This window comes from Leptonychotes weddellii, chromosome 2 (assembly GCF_054177405.1).
Source record: "Leptonychotes weddellii isolate Sample4059 chromosome 2, ASM5417740v2, whole genome shotgun sequence".
NCBI classification, from domain to species: Eukaryota; Metazoa; Chordata; class Mammalia; order Carnivora; family Phocidae; genus Leptonychotes; species Leptonychotes weddellii.
Window position 1 is genome coordinate 70,000,843 of NC_138370.1, and position 20,355 is coordinate 70,021,197.

Genomic DNA, 20,355 nt, shown 5'->3' on the forward strand with positions numbered 1-20,355 from the left:
CATTTATGAAGAGCACCTGAACAACCAACAGGTATTGTCATCCTGACATGAATCTGTCAGTCGTGCTGTCTTGACTTCAGGGTATGTTATGGTATGTTCTTTCTACTCTGCAAATCTGCTGTTTCCTACCCTGCTAGGTTTCCACTTCTTGGGAAGTCAACCCCTTGAGTGCCGTGTACGTTCTCCATTATTTCACTGTCATTCAGAAACATGAACATTCTGGGAAAACTAACGGCAAAACATCAGACTGTTAAATAATGAAGATTAATTTTACATATAATTCAATGTCAGTATGACTCTGTGTGGCTAACCAACCTCAAACAAATTATTTCGTTTCTCCAGGCTCCGGTTTCCTCAACTGCAGGATGAAAGAGCTAGGTTAAATGATTCCAAAGGTCCCTTTGACTTCTAAAAGTTTTATGATTTTATGACTAAAGCACATGCTGCTTAGTGACAGCTATTTTTCTTTGAAGTTCAGAAGCCATTTTTGCTTTCCCGGCTCTGTCCCTAAAAGTCGATATTGAACTGACTGCCAGACAAATGAGATGCTACAGTACAGTACCATGATCTGAGAGGTCCACAATCTCTTCTAGGCATTTTGGCAATCCAAAAAGTTTGAAAAGCAAGAGCTTTCTTATAAGTTTAGTGTAAATTTATTTTCCAGCAAAACTAGACCTGAACTGCTGTGAAGCATTTTATAGTCTTTATTGATTCCACTCAGTATGCATATTCAGATGTTTTTCTGTACATTTATGACAAGGTGCTACCCTGGACCCCACCACAGTTGTCAGGTAATATGTAATAAGTGAACCATATTGATTTCGTAGAAATCGGAACATCCTACAATTCTGAAAACTTATCTTGTCTCAAGGGTGTCACGTAAAGGATGGCGAGGGACGGCAAACCCGATATGTTTCTAAGGATGACCTTAATACTACAATGTTTCATTCTTGCAACTAAGAATAAATGATGCTTGGTATAATTTTCATGTTTTTCATGACACTTTCATGTATATCCTTTGATAATTCTCACCATGCATCTTTTAAATTATTAGCTAATCAAAATAATCAGCTAATAAGAAGTCCCCATTCCTTGTTATGGGTAAATGGAAATGTTACGCATTTTAATATTTTGCAGGTCAATGTTGGGAACAATCAGACAGCCTCATACTAAATAAATGAACAAATAAATGGGGAGATATTTGAACCTGCTTAGAAAGTAACCCGGGCACACAAATCCGAAAGCCTTCATTCCCTCCATCTTTCTCTCTTTCTAATACTACCAATCTCTATCTGAATGTTTACAATTAATTCATCATAATCCCTCAACATACAAAAAGAGCATTTCTGGACTTTTCCCAGTTCCTCTGGCTCCATCCAAAGAGGTGCAATAAACATTAGCTTGATGAATGAATCCATCAATGAATGAACGACACACCTAAAGCCATCTCCCCCATGTGGAGCTGAGCCATATTACTTTTGCAGATCTACAAAGCACAGGGGAGACATTCAGTAAGTTCCTACACAGAAACCCTTCGGAAAACAGGTTATTCCTCTGAGCTGAATTCCACAGCCCCGCTTTTCGAACAAACCAAAAGTAGCTTTATTACCATCTATCTTCTGGTTAATAATCCTCTGGCTGGATCTCATCTGGACCTTCTAAGAGTGAAAGGCCAGTTCCAGAGAAAAATGTTTTCCCATCATATGACATAACCAAGTGGCAGAATGAAGAGTCTGACAAGGGGTCAGGGTAGTGAAATAAAGCAGAAGCGGCAAGTCATTTCAATGTTCTACATGAGCGAATTAAAGACGCTTTTAGAAGGAACAAATATGACTGAGAATGGTAAAATACGTGTTACGGAAAACAAGTAAACTTTTTAAGTGAAGGCTAGTGAGTCCTTAGGCATGATTTTAGGCAGAAAGAACAGAAGGGAAAGTCTGTCATACACTTAACGTAATACTACTCCTATTTAAAACTCAGACATATAAGATAGAAACTAGTTTTTTTCCATTAAAAAGAAATTAACTTTTTATTTTTGAATGCTTATTGCATGTAGTTAGCATTAATATGAAGAACATGCTTAAATGTGACAAAGGCTTTCAATGAGAAAACAAATGACTAAAGATTTTCCTGTTAGCGATAAAAGTATACACATCCTTGGGTAGAGTCAGGATCTGCGCTTTTCGAACTTTCTCTTGCTTTCATTTAAGTGAATAAACAAGAACAGATTTTAATATGTATATTAAATACCTAGCAAAGGCACCCTAACAGACTCATGTAAATATTCAGAGTATAAAAAAGGTGACAATATTACTCTTTAAGTAGTCTACAGCACATTAATCATGCTATTATGACTAAAGACAAATTAAAACATGTCATACTTGTTTACCAAAGTTAATTAAATTGCACACAATGGAGCTCAACGTCAGTGGAAAGAAAATGTGAATTTTACAGCCACAGGGTGCAAAATATTCCAAAACTATATGTTATAAAAATGCAAAACCTTATCATTAAATATTTCATATTCTCTGAGCATGTTGGAGGCAGTTCCCTACATACATCTGGTATCCTTGTAGATTTGGATGCAAACTCTATAGTGACTCACTAATAAATATGATTAATGGAGGAAATTGAAATAGAAATTTTACAGAGGCCTTTCAAAACAAGGAGAGGACTGTGGGTTGTGTAGCTGTGTTTCCTACAGGGCCTCAGTGACCCTTTTGTGGAGTAGAGTCATATTTTGCAGCTTAGAAGTTATTAAGTCAGTCTCTTGGATGTCATTATTTCTGGTGATTCAGCAATGTTTCCTGATGCATATTTTATTGGTCCATCAAATCTAGGGTATCTTGGTCTATATGTCTTAAAAATGGAAGTGGACATAAGAAACTAGTATTGAGTGAACATTGACAAAGCACCACCTAATTAGGTATATTGTACCTACAGAAAGCTTTCGTTGGGTTGCTTTGCAACTCATGAATGTCCCTACTATCGATGTGACACAGATGAAAGCTCAGTAATAAACAGCATGGGGAGGAGGGCAGACAGAATTAAATATTAAGAGCCTGGACTCTGATTCAGAGCAGGCTTAGTTGCCCCATGAGCAGTGAATGTCTGCTGTCTGCATGGATAGCCCAGCATCCACGCCCTCTTCGTCTAGGAAGAACACTTCAACTTTCCTCCGGGGCACTACCCCTTCCATGCTTGGGGTTCAGTGCTTTGGACTAAGCTGATCTCTGCCCCTAGCTCCAGAGAAGGGCATGTGACCCATGCCTGGCCAATCATAGCAGCACATGTTCTGAAATTCATGCGTGGCCTCAGTTCCTCCGGATTTGCTAAGCTGGTGAGCCTGGGGCTGCTACGGTCTGTGCCACAGAAGAAAGTCTACCCAAGAATGAAGCTAGCACACGGGAAAGCCCCAAGTCAAAACAGGGGAAAGCAAAGCCAACAGTTGTTTTGTTTTGTTTTGGGATTAAGCCCATTTGAACGGAGTTTCTGTTTTTCCTAGGATCTTCTCCCCTTGCATGCATTTTTCAATTATTTCTAGATTCAATTCTTAAGTTGCCTTGCCCTCTGGACGAGGAGAAGCTCCCAAATCCCCTACAAGGGGAAATAGAGCAGTCACAGCACCTGAAGAAGCCAACTGGTTCCAGAGAAGCCTACCACATCGCTGGGGGCTGGCCATAATTGTCCTTGTTGCCTACCATAGAAAGAAACTCCGAATCTTTCGATGAGTACATAAGACCCTTTATGAGTACTGTCCCTTGCCCCAGTTTACATGTCTAGCTTCATCTCAATCCCCACGATCTTTCCTGCATAAAAGGCTCTTGCCTCTTTTCTGCCAATACCCTTTAAGAGTTGTTCCCTGTATACCAGGTAATTTATTGTTTCCTCTCCCTCATTAGATTTTTCTCATATCCCTATTGCTTTTCCTGCCCACCATCCATTCCCTGTGGTCAGAGCACTCTGATTTTCCTGTGGGGAACTACCTTCCACACTCCAGGTCCCATGTTTTGGGTTGGGTTCCAGAGATGGATCCTGTTCAGTACCTAACACATATTATGAATTGTCTCCCGGTCCATGTTTAATGGTAACTGAATAGTAAGTTCCCAGACAGTGACAGAGTGGAGCAGGCTGTCCTGGTGAAAATCATCAAGATCCTTCAACATAAAATTTCTGATGAAGCAAAACAAAAACAAACACACAAACAAATAAAGACCACCTAGCCATATCTCAGCAGGTGCAGACATGATGACAAACAAATGCTTTTGGTAGGATTAACGTAAGCAAACAACCTAAGACAGTCTGAATATTAGTGTCTTCACACATATCTATTTTGTTCTAACTCTTGTTTCCAAATGTGGTTCAAAATTGTGAGTTTGCCATTTTCTCAAGTTAAAATCTTAGGGTTATCAGCAAGTTACATCGACATTCTAATTTACTATTAGTATGTTTCCCAGATCCAAAGATAAACAATTGGGGGTGGGGTGCAGGGAAGAGGACATTCTGTGCTGAAATTTTTGGAAGCACATGCTCGTGTAGTCCTAACATTACAGTCACCAATTTAATATTGTCTCCATCATTTAAAGATTCCTTTCCGTCTGTTGACAACTCTTTTACCATTGAGTTTCTCTCCTGGGTGGCATTTAAGCTATATTTAAAACTTACATCTTGTTTATATATGCTCCTGAGCCAGAACCTTTGATTTACAGGAAGGAATTTGCTGATCTCTTTCCTTCCCCACAAAAAAATTACTGACGTTACAGTAACTGCGTCCACGACTGTTATTGTTGATCTCCTCAAAGGGTTGATAACAAAGGCAAAGCTTAGGTATCTTGGCTTTGCTTGTGCTATAGTCCGAAATAAAAGTCAAGAAGATTATAGAAATATTCTACATTTAGCCTATGCATTTATAGTTGCATGCCTAAATACTATCTGATTAAAAATTAGGTGTGTCATTTGGGGGAAAAGCTTATCTTTAGCAATATTTCATTCAGCCACACAGGGTTCTGTTACACATATGCATACATATAAGTATGTATATATAAAATATGTAAGCATTACATATTTTTAAACCATGTAGTACACTTACAGACAATAAAACTGAGCTGTGAAATACTTTTCTTGAGGGAAGAATTAAAAATACCAGCCCATTATATGTCATCCAAAACTAATGGGAAACGAAGAGAAATTAGACATTCATGCAACTAAAGCATGAACATCTGGGTCAACCAAGTTATGCCCTGATCATTAATGAGAAATTAATGATCGCTTTGTATTTTGTATCTTGTAAAAAGGCATTATTTCCCAATGTTTTCAGTCTAATATAGCCAAATAAGGGTATATTTCTTCATCCAAAACTGAGTCTAAATTCCTCTGTTTGATAATGTCAATGTTATCCCAAAAAGCACAACAAAAACTTTCTCATGATGGAGACAACAAAAAAATTGACAAGACTTGTTTTCAATTACTAAATATTTTGTGAAAAATTAAATATATTCTGATGCAATATCATCATTCATCTTTAATAACATAAATTTTCAAGTACCACAATAAATTCAAATTAACAAAATTATGGGATTAAATTTTCTACAGTGTTTTCCAAATGTCACCCAAGGCAGTCATAATTTAACTATGAATCTGTTTTGAACTCATTTATATTTCAACCCATTAAATGTTTGGTATTAAAATTAACTTGTAATGAATTACAGAAAGGGAAAAAATTAAATTGTAGAAATAAAAAGCTTACTGGCATGCTTCATCTGGAAGTTTAACAACAAATGTGTGGCTAAGACTAACTCTCGGGTACAGGAAAGGTCTCACTTTTCATATGATATCCAACAATGTGACTAAATGCCTCCCAGAAATTTAGAATTAGAAATGCAAAGGTTAGATAAAGTTAAAGGTCATCCCCCTACAGGCAAGAGGGGGCCAACTCCCTACCAAGTTTCTAGCAGACCTGCTTCCCTAGGGCACATCATAAAAGTAATTTACTGACAACTCACCTTACCAGGGGTCATTGGGGGCCTCAAGTCTTCTGGAATTCACTTTTAAGAAGCATGATTAAGTGGGGACAACTATTGGCCCTAAAGTATTTATGCTGAGAACAAATGTCTGTCAGAATTAAATTCTTTGTGTGTGGTGGTTTCAGACTTAAAAAAAGATGTGTGGCCTGATGAAAAGCACATATATTCTATTCACCAAATTAAATCTTAGAATGAATACTGGTTAATTGCTTTATTAGGTTTTAAAAAAATACTCCAGAAATCCAAATAGACAACATAGCCTAATAAAGTGGAGAATGGATTTACCAAGTTAGTTAAATCCTTTTCAGTCTTTTCTAGTCCAGTTTTGTCTTATGCTGGAGGAAAAAAAGCATTCACATTATTTCAAAGAAAAATGAAAATGTCATTTAAACCGAGCCAAGAAAAGTTGACTTACTTTAAAATTTTTGCAAGAAAATAGATTTCCTGATTAAAACAAATCTCCAGCCTTTTGTGTTTTTGATAGTGTTGACATGAAATATTTGGTTTAATATTAGGTTGAGATGGCTTTTCCACATTCAAAAAAATTACTAAAGGTTAGCACTGGACAAAATTAAAGCAGATTATCCAACACTGTGTGTGGGATACAGCTCTAATCTCTACAGTGCGTGGAAGCGAAGCTGGTCCTTTCAACTGCACAGCACACATCTCAGTAATAACAGGGGATGAGGCATACAATTTCAAGGAACACCCACAATGAAAATTATTCTTTCCAAACAAAGAATTGTTTTGGAATAAGTTAGGTTAATTGGCACCATGGGATTTCTCTCAAAGAAACACAGAGCACTGAAATCCTTACAAGTGCAAGTAAAATGATCAAGCATTACTCTCTTTCCCTTTTCAATTGTTCACATCTAGTTTATTCTATCCACAACGAAATTAACTTTTGTAGTTTCATGGGCAGGTAGAATAGGAGATCGTTTTTTGCCCGCTGAATTTATAGCCTGAAGGACTGGTTAGTTAAATGAAGTTCAGTTGCCAACAACAAAGAAGAAACTCACTGAGTCTATCTGGGAATACTCTACTTTTGAGAGTAAATTATGGGTACTTTGTAAGTAAGGTCATTATTTTTTAATTTAAATAGTTAAAAATTCCCTGCAACAACATTTGCATATCCTTCTTATTAGAGGTCCATAGTTTTGTATTCTGTCATCACTTTACTCCTCTCGACTTCAAGATACCTGGATTTGGCCTCTTGTATGCTAAATCCGAGTATAATTATACTTTAAAAAATAATCCTCTGACCCCTTTTCTCCACTTAAATTTGCATTTCCCAAGGAGGTATGTGTGTGTGTGTATGTGTGCACACATACAGTATTTGGTTGTGGTTACTATTTTTAGGAATTATTATTTACAACTGGTGTAGAGTGACTCCTCTTCTTTATTTTACCACGATTGATATTTTCCTGTCATTTACAACCTTTCACTGGAACCCATTAAATGTCCTATGTTGTTAATGTACCAAGTTTGAAAATTTGCACTTTACACCTATGGGAAAGGAGGTATAAATTCAGTAAACAGTATATGTAAAAATGTTTACACTTAATAAGTTATTTTTTTTTAAAGATTATTTATTTATTTATTTATTTTAGAGAGAGAGAGAGAGAGCATGAGTGGTGGGTGGGGGGAGAGGGAGAGAGAGAATCTTAAACAGGTTCCACAGCCAGTGTGGAGCTTGACAATAGGGCTTGATCTAACGACTTTGAGGTCATGATCTGAGCTGAAATCAAGAGTCAGAGGGTTAACAAACTGAGCCATCCAGGTGCCCTAATAGGGTAAATTTCTAAATATTCCTCCAAGTATTGACCACCAAAAGTTGGAACTGAAAGGAACCTCACCTATCACTGATTCTCTCATTTACAAGTGAAAAATTGAAGCTTGAGTGGTCAATGACTGGCCCATGAGCACAAAGCACATTCGCAGCAGAGCTGGTGCTCGAAGTCAGTATTCTATATCCCTGCTTCCTCTCTCGTCCCTCCGAGTCTACTCTCAACAAGGCTGCTATTGATCTTGTTTCAATAGTTTGTCAGATCACGTCACTCTTCCGTTCAAAATCCTCCAGTGATTCCCCATTTCACTTGAAGTAAAAGCCAAAGACCTTAGAACATGTTAAGGCCCTACATTAAACAAAGCATGCTTCCCATCCCCACCAACACACAGATGCACAACTCTGTGACCTCACCTCCAAGGACTACTTTTCTCTTCCTTTACTCAGCTCCAGACTGGTCTCCTCCTCAGCCCACTTTAAGGTCATAATCTATCTTCACCTTCAGACTTGTAGATTTGAAAACTTACCACCCTGTTATCCCTACAAACTAAAGATATTACCCTGCCATTATTAACTGAAACCTGAAGTCTCACTTCATGCTGAGTTACATAGCTTTTAAAAGTTTAACTGGAGTAATGATGACCACACATATGTATTTTACTTGACTCAATGAATGATAGAATTTTTTCAAATAAAAGATTCCACCACCAAAAAAAAAAAAAAAAAAAAGTTTGAGTAATGATGACCACACAGAAAGGTGAGGGCACTTATTGGCCATTGTGGTAGGATGCCCGGTAAGCTTTGTACTAGCAGACGCTGATGGGGTTTCTGCATCAGGACAAAGGAGAAAAAAAAATCAGAAAAAAGCAAAGTAAGCCCCACACTCTCTGAGCTTGGGCAAGCATGAAGCCTCTAGTGCCTGAGTCACACTGGTTGCTTCTCTTTCCCATAATTCCCCTGGAAACAGCTGGAGACTAGCACTGCTTTCCATGTCACAGAATTTGGAGCTAGAAAGGACCAAAGGTATCATTTAGCCTAGTCCTCTGACTTCAAAGATGAGGACGCAGAGATCCCAGGTTAAGCAGACTGCTCCAAGGCTCATAACCCCTGGCAAAATGGGTACCCTCATCTTGGCAGTGGATGAGTGCTATGGCCACGCAGTGAGGTGGGATGTGACAGGAATGCAACAGATTAGGGATCAAAGGTGTTGAAAATTGATGCCGTCATCACAGGTTTTCCTTAGTAGTGCCGGTAATAATTATTTACAAAGGAAGAAGCTCACCTAGTCGCTCATGTCCAAAAGTTGTGTTTTGTTTTTGTTTCTACGCAGAAGTTTTATATGTATTGACATTTAATCAAAGCCAAAATCTTAAAATAGACACCCACCCACACACCTACACCCACCCACCCACGTACACACACACACGTGCGCGCGTGCGCGTGCACACACACACACTCATACACAAGCTTCCTTGGACAAGGAGACACTGTCTTTAGGTTGCAATTAAGGAGCTATGCCAGCTATTGGGTAAATCTTTTTGGAGCTAGCCACATTACTGCGAGTCACAAAATCCTAAGATCAGCCCCAGGTGACACGCACAGAGACCCTGAGTGTAAATACATTATTAATGTCATGGGGTTAATCTGATCTTCCAAACCCCTGGAGATTTGAACAGAAATTTTAATGGTGGTTAAAAGGGGGAAAAAACCACAGCAGATTGGATAAGAGAGAACAAGCTACGTGGCTTTTTCAACTTCAGGTCATAGGCTTGAGTCCAGTCTAAGGTTAGGAATTGATATCTTATGACAGATGTTTGGTGACCTGTGTGTGGAGGGAAGTCAGTTCAAGTTTTGTTTCACCTTTTCTGAATAGGTGTGCTCACATCCATCCAACAAAGATGTTTGAACTGTGAGAGCCTTATCACCAATTCTTTCATAGAAAGCCCAAAATGTTAATGGGAATTAAATATAGTTATCTTTTTATCCTTTTTAGAGTAATGCTTTCCTAATTTTTTCTAATCTCAAGAGTCTTCCATTGTCATTGTGTACACTGTGTTTTTTTCTTTCTTCTAGGAATTTTTTTGAACAGTTTCAAATTGTTGGCTAAGGGTTGTCAGAACAGATGTATTTTCCCTATCTAGAAATAGCCTGAGGTCAGATGTAATTTTATTTAAGTTTGTGATCCATTTGGATCAAAGGTGCTTTAGGATAGGAGGCTGGTTTAGAAATAGCTTATTAAAATTTTTTTAAAAAGTAAAGAATTTAGCTACTCTTGAAGAGAGAGCCAGAATATTTGATATTTGGATATTTGAAAGGAATATTATTTTCTCAAGAATTTTTTAACAATATGTAAATTTTTAAGATCCTTTTGTCATAATGTTTTATTTTTATATTAGCTTCAGTTTATTAGGTTCAGTTCATAATCAGATTAAATAATTTTAATTGCTAGCAATGATGGAATTAAATTCACTGATGTTCTCATCTTCTGTTCTTGTCCTACTACAATGTGTGTGATAGAGTAATCAGCACAGATTTTATCTTAAATAACTATTTTTTACAGATTTTCTGTGATTTGAAATTTAGGTGTGTGGAATTACATATTATTTTAAAATGAGTGAATAGATGAACTTAAAATTAAATTGTACATGCCATGTCCAGGTAGAGTAAAATGGAAATTCATTGACTAAAGGATTCCAATTTTACTTCCCTTTTGATGGTAATTCCTGAGAGCCATTGTGACCACATGTGTGGTCACCTGGTATCACAAAGTCATGCTGAGAGAGGTAATTAGATGGTTTAGAAAAAGTTTTCTCAAGCTTTTCTCATTATAATACATTATAGAATGGCCTCAATAAACAGCACTTTATTTTTCAAAACATATCTTTTTTTTTTTAAAGATTTTATTTATTTATTTGTCAGAAAGAGACAGAGCACAAGCAGAGGGAGTGGCAGAGGGATAGGAGAAGCAGGCTCCCTGTTCAGCAGGGGGCCCGATATGGGCTCCATCCCAGGACCCCGGGATCATGACCTGAGCCGAAGGCAGACACTTAACCGACTGAGCCACCCAGGCGCCCCTCAAAACATATCTTGACTGCAAAGTCCAGAGCTGATTTAATAATCTAGGCAGTGATTCAATTTTTAAAAACACTTTATAGGGGCACCTGGGTGGCTCAGTCGGTTGTGCTTCCAACTCTTGATTACGGCCCAGGTCATGATGTCAGTGTCGTGGGATTGAGCCCCGCACTGGGCTCTGCACTGCGCATAGAGACTAGTTAAGATTCTCTCTCTCCCTCTCCCTCTGTCCCTCCATCCCGCCCCCCTCTATAAATAAATAAATAAATAATAATAAAACACTTTATATATGTCCTCAGTTCTCGTCTCGTTGGCATTATGATAGTTCAACATAATCACAGACTTTACAGACTTAAAAATAACTAACAGTCAGTTGATGAATACTACCAAGAAATAAACTAAAATGTATTGTAGTAATTGATAATGTATTTATTGTATATGATTATTATATATTATACAAATAAATCTATCTATATATTTATTATATAAATGTAAAAATTAAAGAAATCTGTTAAAAACAAAATGCTACATAAACAAGAGGGAGATAGTTGAGGTCATTCCATTTACATTTTCTTGCATTTGATCTCCAACACATTTCAATGATATTTGTGGTTGCTCTTGTTTAACTTTGAAGTTTTCCTTTAAAGTTCTCTCTTCCCTGACTTCATGGTACATTTTACTGACCTGCTTTAAAAAAAAAAAATATTCTGTGGAGTAATACGCTCTCTAAGTCATGACATTACATGTTAACTTCGAAGCAACTCTGCCCGACTGCCTCCCTCCCAAATCCCGAGATTCTACGTCTGTGCTTTGAGTAATAGTTGCTAGTGGGCAAAAATATGTGCCTTCTTAGTTTTCAGTCCCAGTATATTTCCTTTGCAAATCCTACAATTTATTAAGTCTATGGCAGATTGACACAAACCATGTTCCAAAATAAACACACAAAAAAACCTTCATTACTATAATATCCAGGTTGAGAAAAACTACTATGGAAGCATGGAAATTCTAGTGAAAGGCTGCTGCCGTGCTCAGGGGTCGCCACTCTGTGCTTAATCATCCTTGGGCATGTGCTCTGAGAAACCCCAGGACTGGGGATTTTTGCATCACGAGGCAGGTAACAATGCCATCCACCTACTGTCAAGAGGTGATGCTGTAAAAGTGAAGGTTTTGTCTTTCTCTAGTTACACACTAAAATAAAAATATGTTCTAGGTTTTTCTTTTTGAATTAAAGAAAACACACACATACATCAATATAACTTTGTTTCCATGGGTCTGCCATATAATTTTGGTGCAAATGCTAACACTATCACAGAATTTCCTTAAGTTATCATTCAATCCCATATTAAGGGGGCTGTCACATACCAGGGCATATAGTTAACGGTGGCCCCTGGAGCTTGTGGGTCGTTCTGGGGGCTGGTCTTGTTTTCCCTCCTTCCCCCCTTTTCATGTTAGTATGATAGATGATAAGAGCTAATACTTACAAAGCATTTCAGATTCATGTGAGATTGTACATATAAAGTGTCAGGTGTAACCTTTTATTACCTGTTCTGCAGATGAAGAAACTAAGACTAGAGAGATTAAATCACTTGCCTAAGGCCAAACAACTGGCACACGGTGTGGATACAGTGACTGGAACTCAAGTTTGTATGCTTGACCCTAGATCTAGGCCGTCAGGTTCCTCACTGTCCTGCCAGCCAGGTCTAGCGCTACAGAGAGTACTAACATGGCCCGTCACCAATCTCTGCTTCTTTTTTTTTTTTTTTTTTTTCCTGCTGCTTGAATATACTTCTCAGTCTTTCCTCCTGAACTGTCAGCTGACTAAAGGCAGAGAGTAGGAGAGCACTGGGGTTCAGAGCATGACATCAGATAACTGCCTTGGAAATATGGCTCTGGTGCTTGCTAGCTGTGTTAGCCTGGGCAGTTTGCCTAACTTCTGGGCCTCAGTCTCTTCATCTGTGAAATGGGATAGTAATACGTGCCTCACAGGGTTACTGTCAGAATTACAGGGGTCATCTCTGTCATGGCTTAACAAAAGTAAGTGCTTAAAAATAAATGGTGGCTATGATTGGTAAGAATGAAGACTGAAGGATACTTGCTAACAACACAGCTTGCTTGAGGACTGTAGTTTTGAGAAAGAGAAGTTTTTGAATGTCTCTAAAAGGGAGCGTTATGCTACTTTCTCCCATTTATAGGTAGTTTTGTGATGCCTGATATTTTCTTTTCGTTAGATAATATAGCTCCTGGAAAGCAATGACAGGTGGTATCAACAATAGCTCTTCTTTCTCCTCCTTCTAGCCAGATACTGTGAGGTGGTGACAGCCACGTTCAGACAGATGCTTTTTACAAGTGGCAGAGTCTTTCTCTAGGGCCCAGATTTCTTAGTTTTTCACTTGTTTTAATGATTACCACAGACTACTGAGATTTATAGGCTCTATTTCCTCTGCTCTTCAAGTCTTAGATAAATATAAAGACATTAATGTAAAAACTTTCCTCACCTCAGCTGTGACTTATGGGACCTAAAATGTAGGAGAAGGCAGGCCTTTCTCTACTCAACCGGAGGGACATTACATCGGCCACTTCAGTTTCTGCTTCAGTAAAAAACATGATGCATGATGGAAAAATAATTTATAGATTGAACTGATGTATACTGGCATGCACCATATATATGCACATTTATATTTATTAAAACGTTTTATCAATAGGATTGCAAAGGCCAAAATAAAGAAATAAGAACACGAGAAATGAAAACTAACTTAATTAAACCGAACAAAAAATGACACTGACATTATTTCACATCACCAAGGGACTTTTTGCTTTACATAACATAATTGCTCCGTGAACATTCCTAGTAGATTTGAAATGAGATTCAACTTATTTAAAAATTAAAAACAGCATTTTTCACAGAGTATAGGGCATTCTGACATAAAGTGTCAGGGACACTCCATAAAAAAAAAAAATAGTTGGGTTTAATACCATGTCATTACTACCTCGATATAAAAAAATAACTGTGGCCCCAAATTTTACTTGTTAATCTACATTTTGCTTACATTTTAACTTAATGGTTTGGAGCCAGGATGTTAAACTACAAAGAAAGGGAAGGCATTAAAAAGTTTTTATATGGGGGCAGACTATTTCATTAACTTTCTAACCACTTTTAGAATGAAGTTATCTAATGGTTATTTCCACCTCTATAGCCAGTCTCTCCTAATGCAGTAATCTGATTGGCCAAAAACTTCAAAAATGCCATATATACAAAAACATTTTAGGATGGTGATTCTTCTTTTGCAATATTTACCAAATATATTTTGCAAGCTTTCTTTCAAGGAAACACATGCTTTCTTCCAACCTAAAGTATGCTTAAAAGCAGGCTTCTAATGATTTTCTGAGAAGGTATTTGACCCACAGTCCAGTCATCGACATATGCATTTGTGTGCGTGATATATATCCACTACTACTTTTGATAAGCAAGTTGCTTTTTCTTCTGCTCTGACTTATTTCACTTGAGCAAAAATATACTAACATTTCATGGGCTACCATAAGATAGCAAGTTGAAGGCAGAGGAAAACATGAAAGGTTAGGTCTCTGACAAACCTCAGAGAAGCAGGACATCAGCCCCAACGGGTTGATGAGCACTTGGGTTTCATTAAACTTTCGATGCTCATGATTATGCGTGTGATTTACAAGCATGTGAAATCAGAGGCTGCCCCACTGGGGCTTGCCCCGGCACACCCTGCGTCCTCCTCCACATGCTCCCGTGGCTCGGGCGCCTGGGCCACTGTCTCTCAAGAGTCCCACCTCAATGGACTCAGTCACCCGGACAATCAGCAGCTTTCAGCCTTATGTCCTCTCCTCCCCTGGTAAAAGGATTGTTTCGAAAAGCATCTTTTGAAATGAGGATCCAAGTAGATAGAGAGGGACAGGAGTGCAGTCACACTTGTTCCAATGATAGACAAGTCTTTCGGCTTTGTCTGCTGCACGCTGCTAGCCAAAAGGGCTGCTGTGGGTGTGAGCCTCTCCGTCTTCTGGCCGCTCATGAGAACTAAGTGGCAGAGGAAGCTGCGTGTTGGTTTCCTTGAGAGGCCACCCTGTAGGTAACAGGTGCAGGCTTGTCCTTCCTGCACACACACAAAGCTAAGGCTGACTTTCAGATCCTTGGTAGTCAGAAGTTTGGTAAAATTACACTAGAATAACGTTTGGTGTCCTTGTCATTTTTACAAGGGTTTACAGATATAAACGCAAACTACACATTTTAGGAACAGGAACGCTCTTTTGCCAACTAGCTGAATACCAGGTTCCAAAAGGAACAAAAACAGGAAAAATTTATAGGCAAAGCAATAGTCCAGTTAGAATTGTTGAGATTTTACAATACTATTTTTCAAAACTTTATATCAAGAATCTTATATGGTGCAAGAATGAACTCATCTTCTCCCTCAAAGTGGACAAGTAATATGTATAGGCCAAGTAAGTGACAAAAGGTACAGGGCAAATGACAACTAGTATTCAACCATTTGCTCCCCATGGACACTTCAGTAATAGCACTTGGGCATCGTCTGGGCAGAGAAAGTGTGCCTCATTCAATGTGTAACTGACCCAGGGGTTTGGTTCAGTCTAGATTGGTGCCTCTCAAATTGGCTACACATTGAAATTGCTTGGGAAAGCTTTAAAATCATACCAATGCCCAGGTTCCAATCGCAGACAGTGCGATTTAATTTGGGCAGCAGAATTTTTGAAAGCTTTCAATTATACTGTGCAGCCATTCCTGAGAACCACTGGCTTGTCATTCCCAAGGACTTCAGACAGATGAAGCTGGTTCTAGCACTTGCCAGAAGGTCTGATTCAGAATTCAGATATAAGCTCAATTTAAAAATTTCAAACTACCAGTATCTTAAAGAAGTTTTTACCCAGGGAGATAGATAGTATGATTTTTAAAATTTCTCCCTTTGGGATAAGACAACCACAACAAACAACGCACATGCACACACATACACACACATACACACCCACAAATGAAGATTTTAAAGACTGCTCACCAATTGAACACTTGGATCATTCTTCAGTGTATTAGTGGTTAGCTTATACAGGGCACTGTAATCAAAAATCTACCAAATCACTACATACTTTTAAAACATTTTTCTGACTCACTCTTCACTTGGCAATTTCACAAAGCTCAGTCTTCTAGGATTTGAGCTATTATGAATGGGATCATCTCTTCCCAAATGAATGGCAGTTTAAATTCATATGGCATAAGAATTTATTCCATTAATCCAACTTGACAATTTGTTTCCTATAGCAAAGAAAAGTCAATTCTCTAGCTTGTGTTTTGCATTTTTGCATATAACTTTGGTTTGGTGAGACACAGACAATTATGTGTACTGAAATCTCCTATAATATAGGCAGCACACTATGGGTGTTTAAAAATAAGACATCATATTTTTAGCTTCAGACAGGACCACACAGGGAAGAGTTGTCTAACTTCCCTGGATGATTGGCTATGTTGATGACACTTCTCTGAAGTAGCTTTAAGAATCAGGGCTGGTAAAGGTTTGAGGATACCAACCAAGTCCAGCTTCTTGCCACAAAAAGGTCAATCCTTTACCAGGTGACAGAAATTCCTGTTGATTCTTAATTAACAATTAGCAGAAATGGAATTCCAGATTCCCTTATAGCAAGCACTAGCTTTTAGAAACTCTTGTACTCAGGAGTTCCTCTTTATATTTGATTTAATATATTCGAACTGATCAGTAGTGAATATCATGGGGGGATCTTCAGGGTGGTTTGTCTTGTTTTCATTTCAAACATAGGAAGGTTAGGTTTAGTATACCTTATTAATTTCTGTAATCTGAGTATTGCCATCAATACTTTAGTCAGTTAAAAAAGCTTTATGCCCCCTCTTAGAATTTTAAAACTGAAAACACAGAGAAGTGATATACATAATAATTATGAAAATGCTATTTGTATTATTTATGTAAAATGATTATTGACAAACACAGAATACTGCCATGAACACACTAACTATTCATATATCAAGAAGCCTGAAAAAATTACTGTGAAATAGGTGTGAAATTTTTTTTTTTACTTCAGGAGTCTCTGAGGGGCATATCACAAAAATCAATGGTATGATCAGCTCATGAAATGTGATGGCATCTGCCCCATCATACCAACAGTAGCCTCTTCTAATAGTTCCAATTCGTGACTTGTGAGGGAAGCTTCATGGAGCCTAAGATAAAGGATGGTTGTAGCATCACCCACCTGAGAACAAGGCTGTGGTCTCATTACTCACTATACGGTATACACTCAACTATGCCATGGTAGGTTCCTATCTTATTGACATCATTAATCCCAAATTCCAAGAGAATTCAAATATCGCACTTTAAAAAAATACGTTATATTATGTATTCTACAAATGTAGAATCATGGATTTTGAAGTTTATGTTAAGCCCTAAAAGGCCTAGAACTGTCCTAGGAAACAAGGCACAAAGGGGTTTCTACAGAATTTCCAGAGGCCTGCAGAACATACCTACTGCAGAATCATGGCACTGTCATAATCTTCTTGTTCAATTTTATTGCCTGATGAAATGTCTCATGGTTGGAGAAGCAAAACTTTCATTCACGATCCCAATGAATGGGCGTAAGTTGAAACAGAGGCACTCTGAAGGAACCCTAATTAAAAGGCTGTCATTCCTTAGGCAGGTAAATTGAAGTAGAAACGAGAACATCAGTTCTTTACTTCTTACAACAAAATTGAGCCCATTTCTTACACCTACATTTTATCATGCATTATCTTGTTAATACCAATATTTTTATTCAAATAATATTTAAAAGCTATATGTTATTCTTTCAAATACTTGAAAATATATTCTAAAGCCATTGGCAATGTGTATCATGGTTTATGTCCTTCATCTCCTTAATGCTCTATGAAGGGACATTAAGGAAGTCATTCATGAGCAGGTTAAATAACACACAAGAGAATGATAAATCACATTATTTACACTGATAAAAAGAAAATACTGGAGTTACTCTAAATGTCTCATAATTAGGAAATGGAATACCCAGAAGAGATAAAAACTAAGTTTTTGAGAGAAGTTTTCAAATCTGGTAACATACTCATGACATATGGTTATGTCCAAAAAAAGAAGGCTAAAAAGATGTATATATGGTTTGATTTCAATTTTATTTTAAAGCTGCTTAGGAGAAAAGCAAGAAGAAAACATGTTCTTGTATGTTTCCACATTTATTAATATGGACCTGTGTTACCTTTGCAGTCAGGATAAATTCATCTAATTTTAATATAAAAGCTGGAAGTATATAAAAATGTTAGTAGTGGTATTCTTTAACCGATGAGATTATAGGTGATGATTTTTAAAATACATTCCCCAATTTTTTCTTTCATAGACAGTACGTTTAACTTTCACAGTAAGAAAAATACACTGCTAGTGAGTAATGTACTTAATGCTGTATCTTAATTCTTTGCTCTTTAGGTACCACTGGCAGTGAATTCTTGGAACACATTTCAAAATGTACTTATTAAAGTCTTATGTGCAAAACACTAATGCTTCATCTTAAGAGACTTTTGGTGATTTGCTGGGAATTCTAATGAAAACTTTTATCAGGAGAAAGTTGAAACTACTGAGTTAAACAGATTTTCCAAATGATCTATGTGTTGGTGCTGAAGTCCTTTTCCATAAAGGACCATACGTACCATAAAGTACTTATCTTATGCAGGAAGTCTTGGTGACACAGTCACAACACACAACTGAATTTGGGTGGTACCAGCAATACGGAATATAGAATCCCTGTATTCTAACTGAATCTTTCTAATTATTTTGCATGGTAGGTAATGAATCGATATCGGGACTATACCTGTATTTTTTCCTGACTTGTTTCTTCTGGTTTTGATGTTCTTACCTTTGAATAGAGCTCAACAAAGCAAGGAGGAGTTCATTTCTATATGAGCAGAAGAGTATAAATCCTCCTTTGACTTTTTTTCCCCATGTCAGAAATATAAAAGACAACCAGTTCTTCTCAAATCATACTATTACTTTGTTTCATTCTAAATTAGTCATGAGCTGTTGAATGTGCCTCAACTTTAAAACGTCACAGTTCGCTCTGCAGCTTCATCCGGCTAATGGTATCGCATGTTCTGCTCTCGCCAGACAAACTTGACAGTAATTTTATTTACATACTACTAGATTATTTAACGTGAGAATTCAAATTGGAGAAGTGAGGAAGAAGGCAATATATGCATATGTACTATAAAAATGGCCAATTATAGATGAGCACATTTGACTTACCTGTAAAAACATTGTACAAGGAAGGACCAGTAAAAGTAGCATTTTTCATGACAGACTCAAAAATGGATGCGGTAAAAGAATGCTTTGCTATTGCCAAAATAACCAAAAGACCTCTTTGTTTCTACTAGCAAGTGCTGACACACAATTCTAAGTATGATGCCTGTTAAACAACACTTAAACACGTACTTTATAAAACCAAGAATTATTTTAAATATATAAATTACATAAGGAAAGCATGTCAAGGTATCAACCTGAATGCACTGCTTCAGAGTCACCAAATAACATTAAAAATGTAATGTCACTGTCCCAGTTCAGTTGCCATAATTATTGTCCCCTTAGGTTGTCTCCTTATGTTCTCCTTAAACATTCTTTCTTTTATTACAAATACTTTCAGTGAGAGTGATAACCCTAAAATAGAATTAACATAGCCAGAGCAAAGATAAATAAAATTTAAAAAGCCAACCTTTATTCCACTTTGAACAAGTTTGTGAATGTCCAAATAAGGCTCCTTGAAAATTTCTCCTTCAGGGGTAAGTATCTTCACGTAACCTTCTTTTTCCAGAATGAAGAGACGGTGCGAGCCATCCCCACTATGCAGGGCGCCGACAGGCTGGCGCAGCCCACTCACAACCTCCTGAATACAGAAGCAGTTGTGTTTGTGCTTTCTAAACAAATTAAAGAAAACCAGTAAGCTTTTCTTGAGGTGAAGGAGGTAAAGGATGCACTTAGCATCCTTTTCAAAATATATTTCCTCTAGGAATCAATGGTTTTGAGAACCATGACGTGCCGTTAACCCCAAAGTCACAATATGATTCTTTTAAATTCTTTTCAGTGGAACAAATAGCCTTCTACCAAAAAGTCAGAGAGAATCAAAATAAGAGTTTCACATATTTTAAAATTTCATAAGCTCATCATCTTATCTTTCAGTGACTATAATTAAAATTAGCTCTACTCACAATAATTAAGCCTTACAGAAAGGCCCTCAGAGAGAAAGTTCTAAGATCTATTTATAAAACTCTGATTTGCTAATAATAATTGTGCTGAATATTTCCATATGCTAACAACACTCATAAAGGTCAAGTTTAAAACTATAATCATGAAATTCACATGAATCACAGAGAAGCCAAACTCATAATAAAAGATTAGTAGTCTAAGCATTAAAAGCATTTAAGCAAAAATGATA

General features: G+C 37.4%; 1 protein-coding gene across 1 annotated transcript in view; it reads right to left on the bottom strand.

Annotated features, from left to right (window-relative positions):
- HHIP (hedgehog interacting protein) overlaps nt 1–20,355 on the bottom strand; it is a 95,047-nt gene that overhangs the window by 61,716 nt on the left and 12,976 nt on the right. Inside the window, exon 4 of the mRNA XM_081813114.1 lies at nt 19,636–19,837. Coding sequence (XP_081669240.1) covers nt 19,636–19,837 — 202 coding nt within the window. The remainder of the gene's footprint in view (nt 1–19,635; nt 19,838–20,355) is intronic.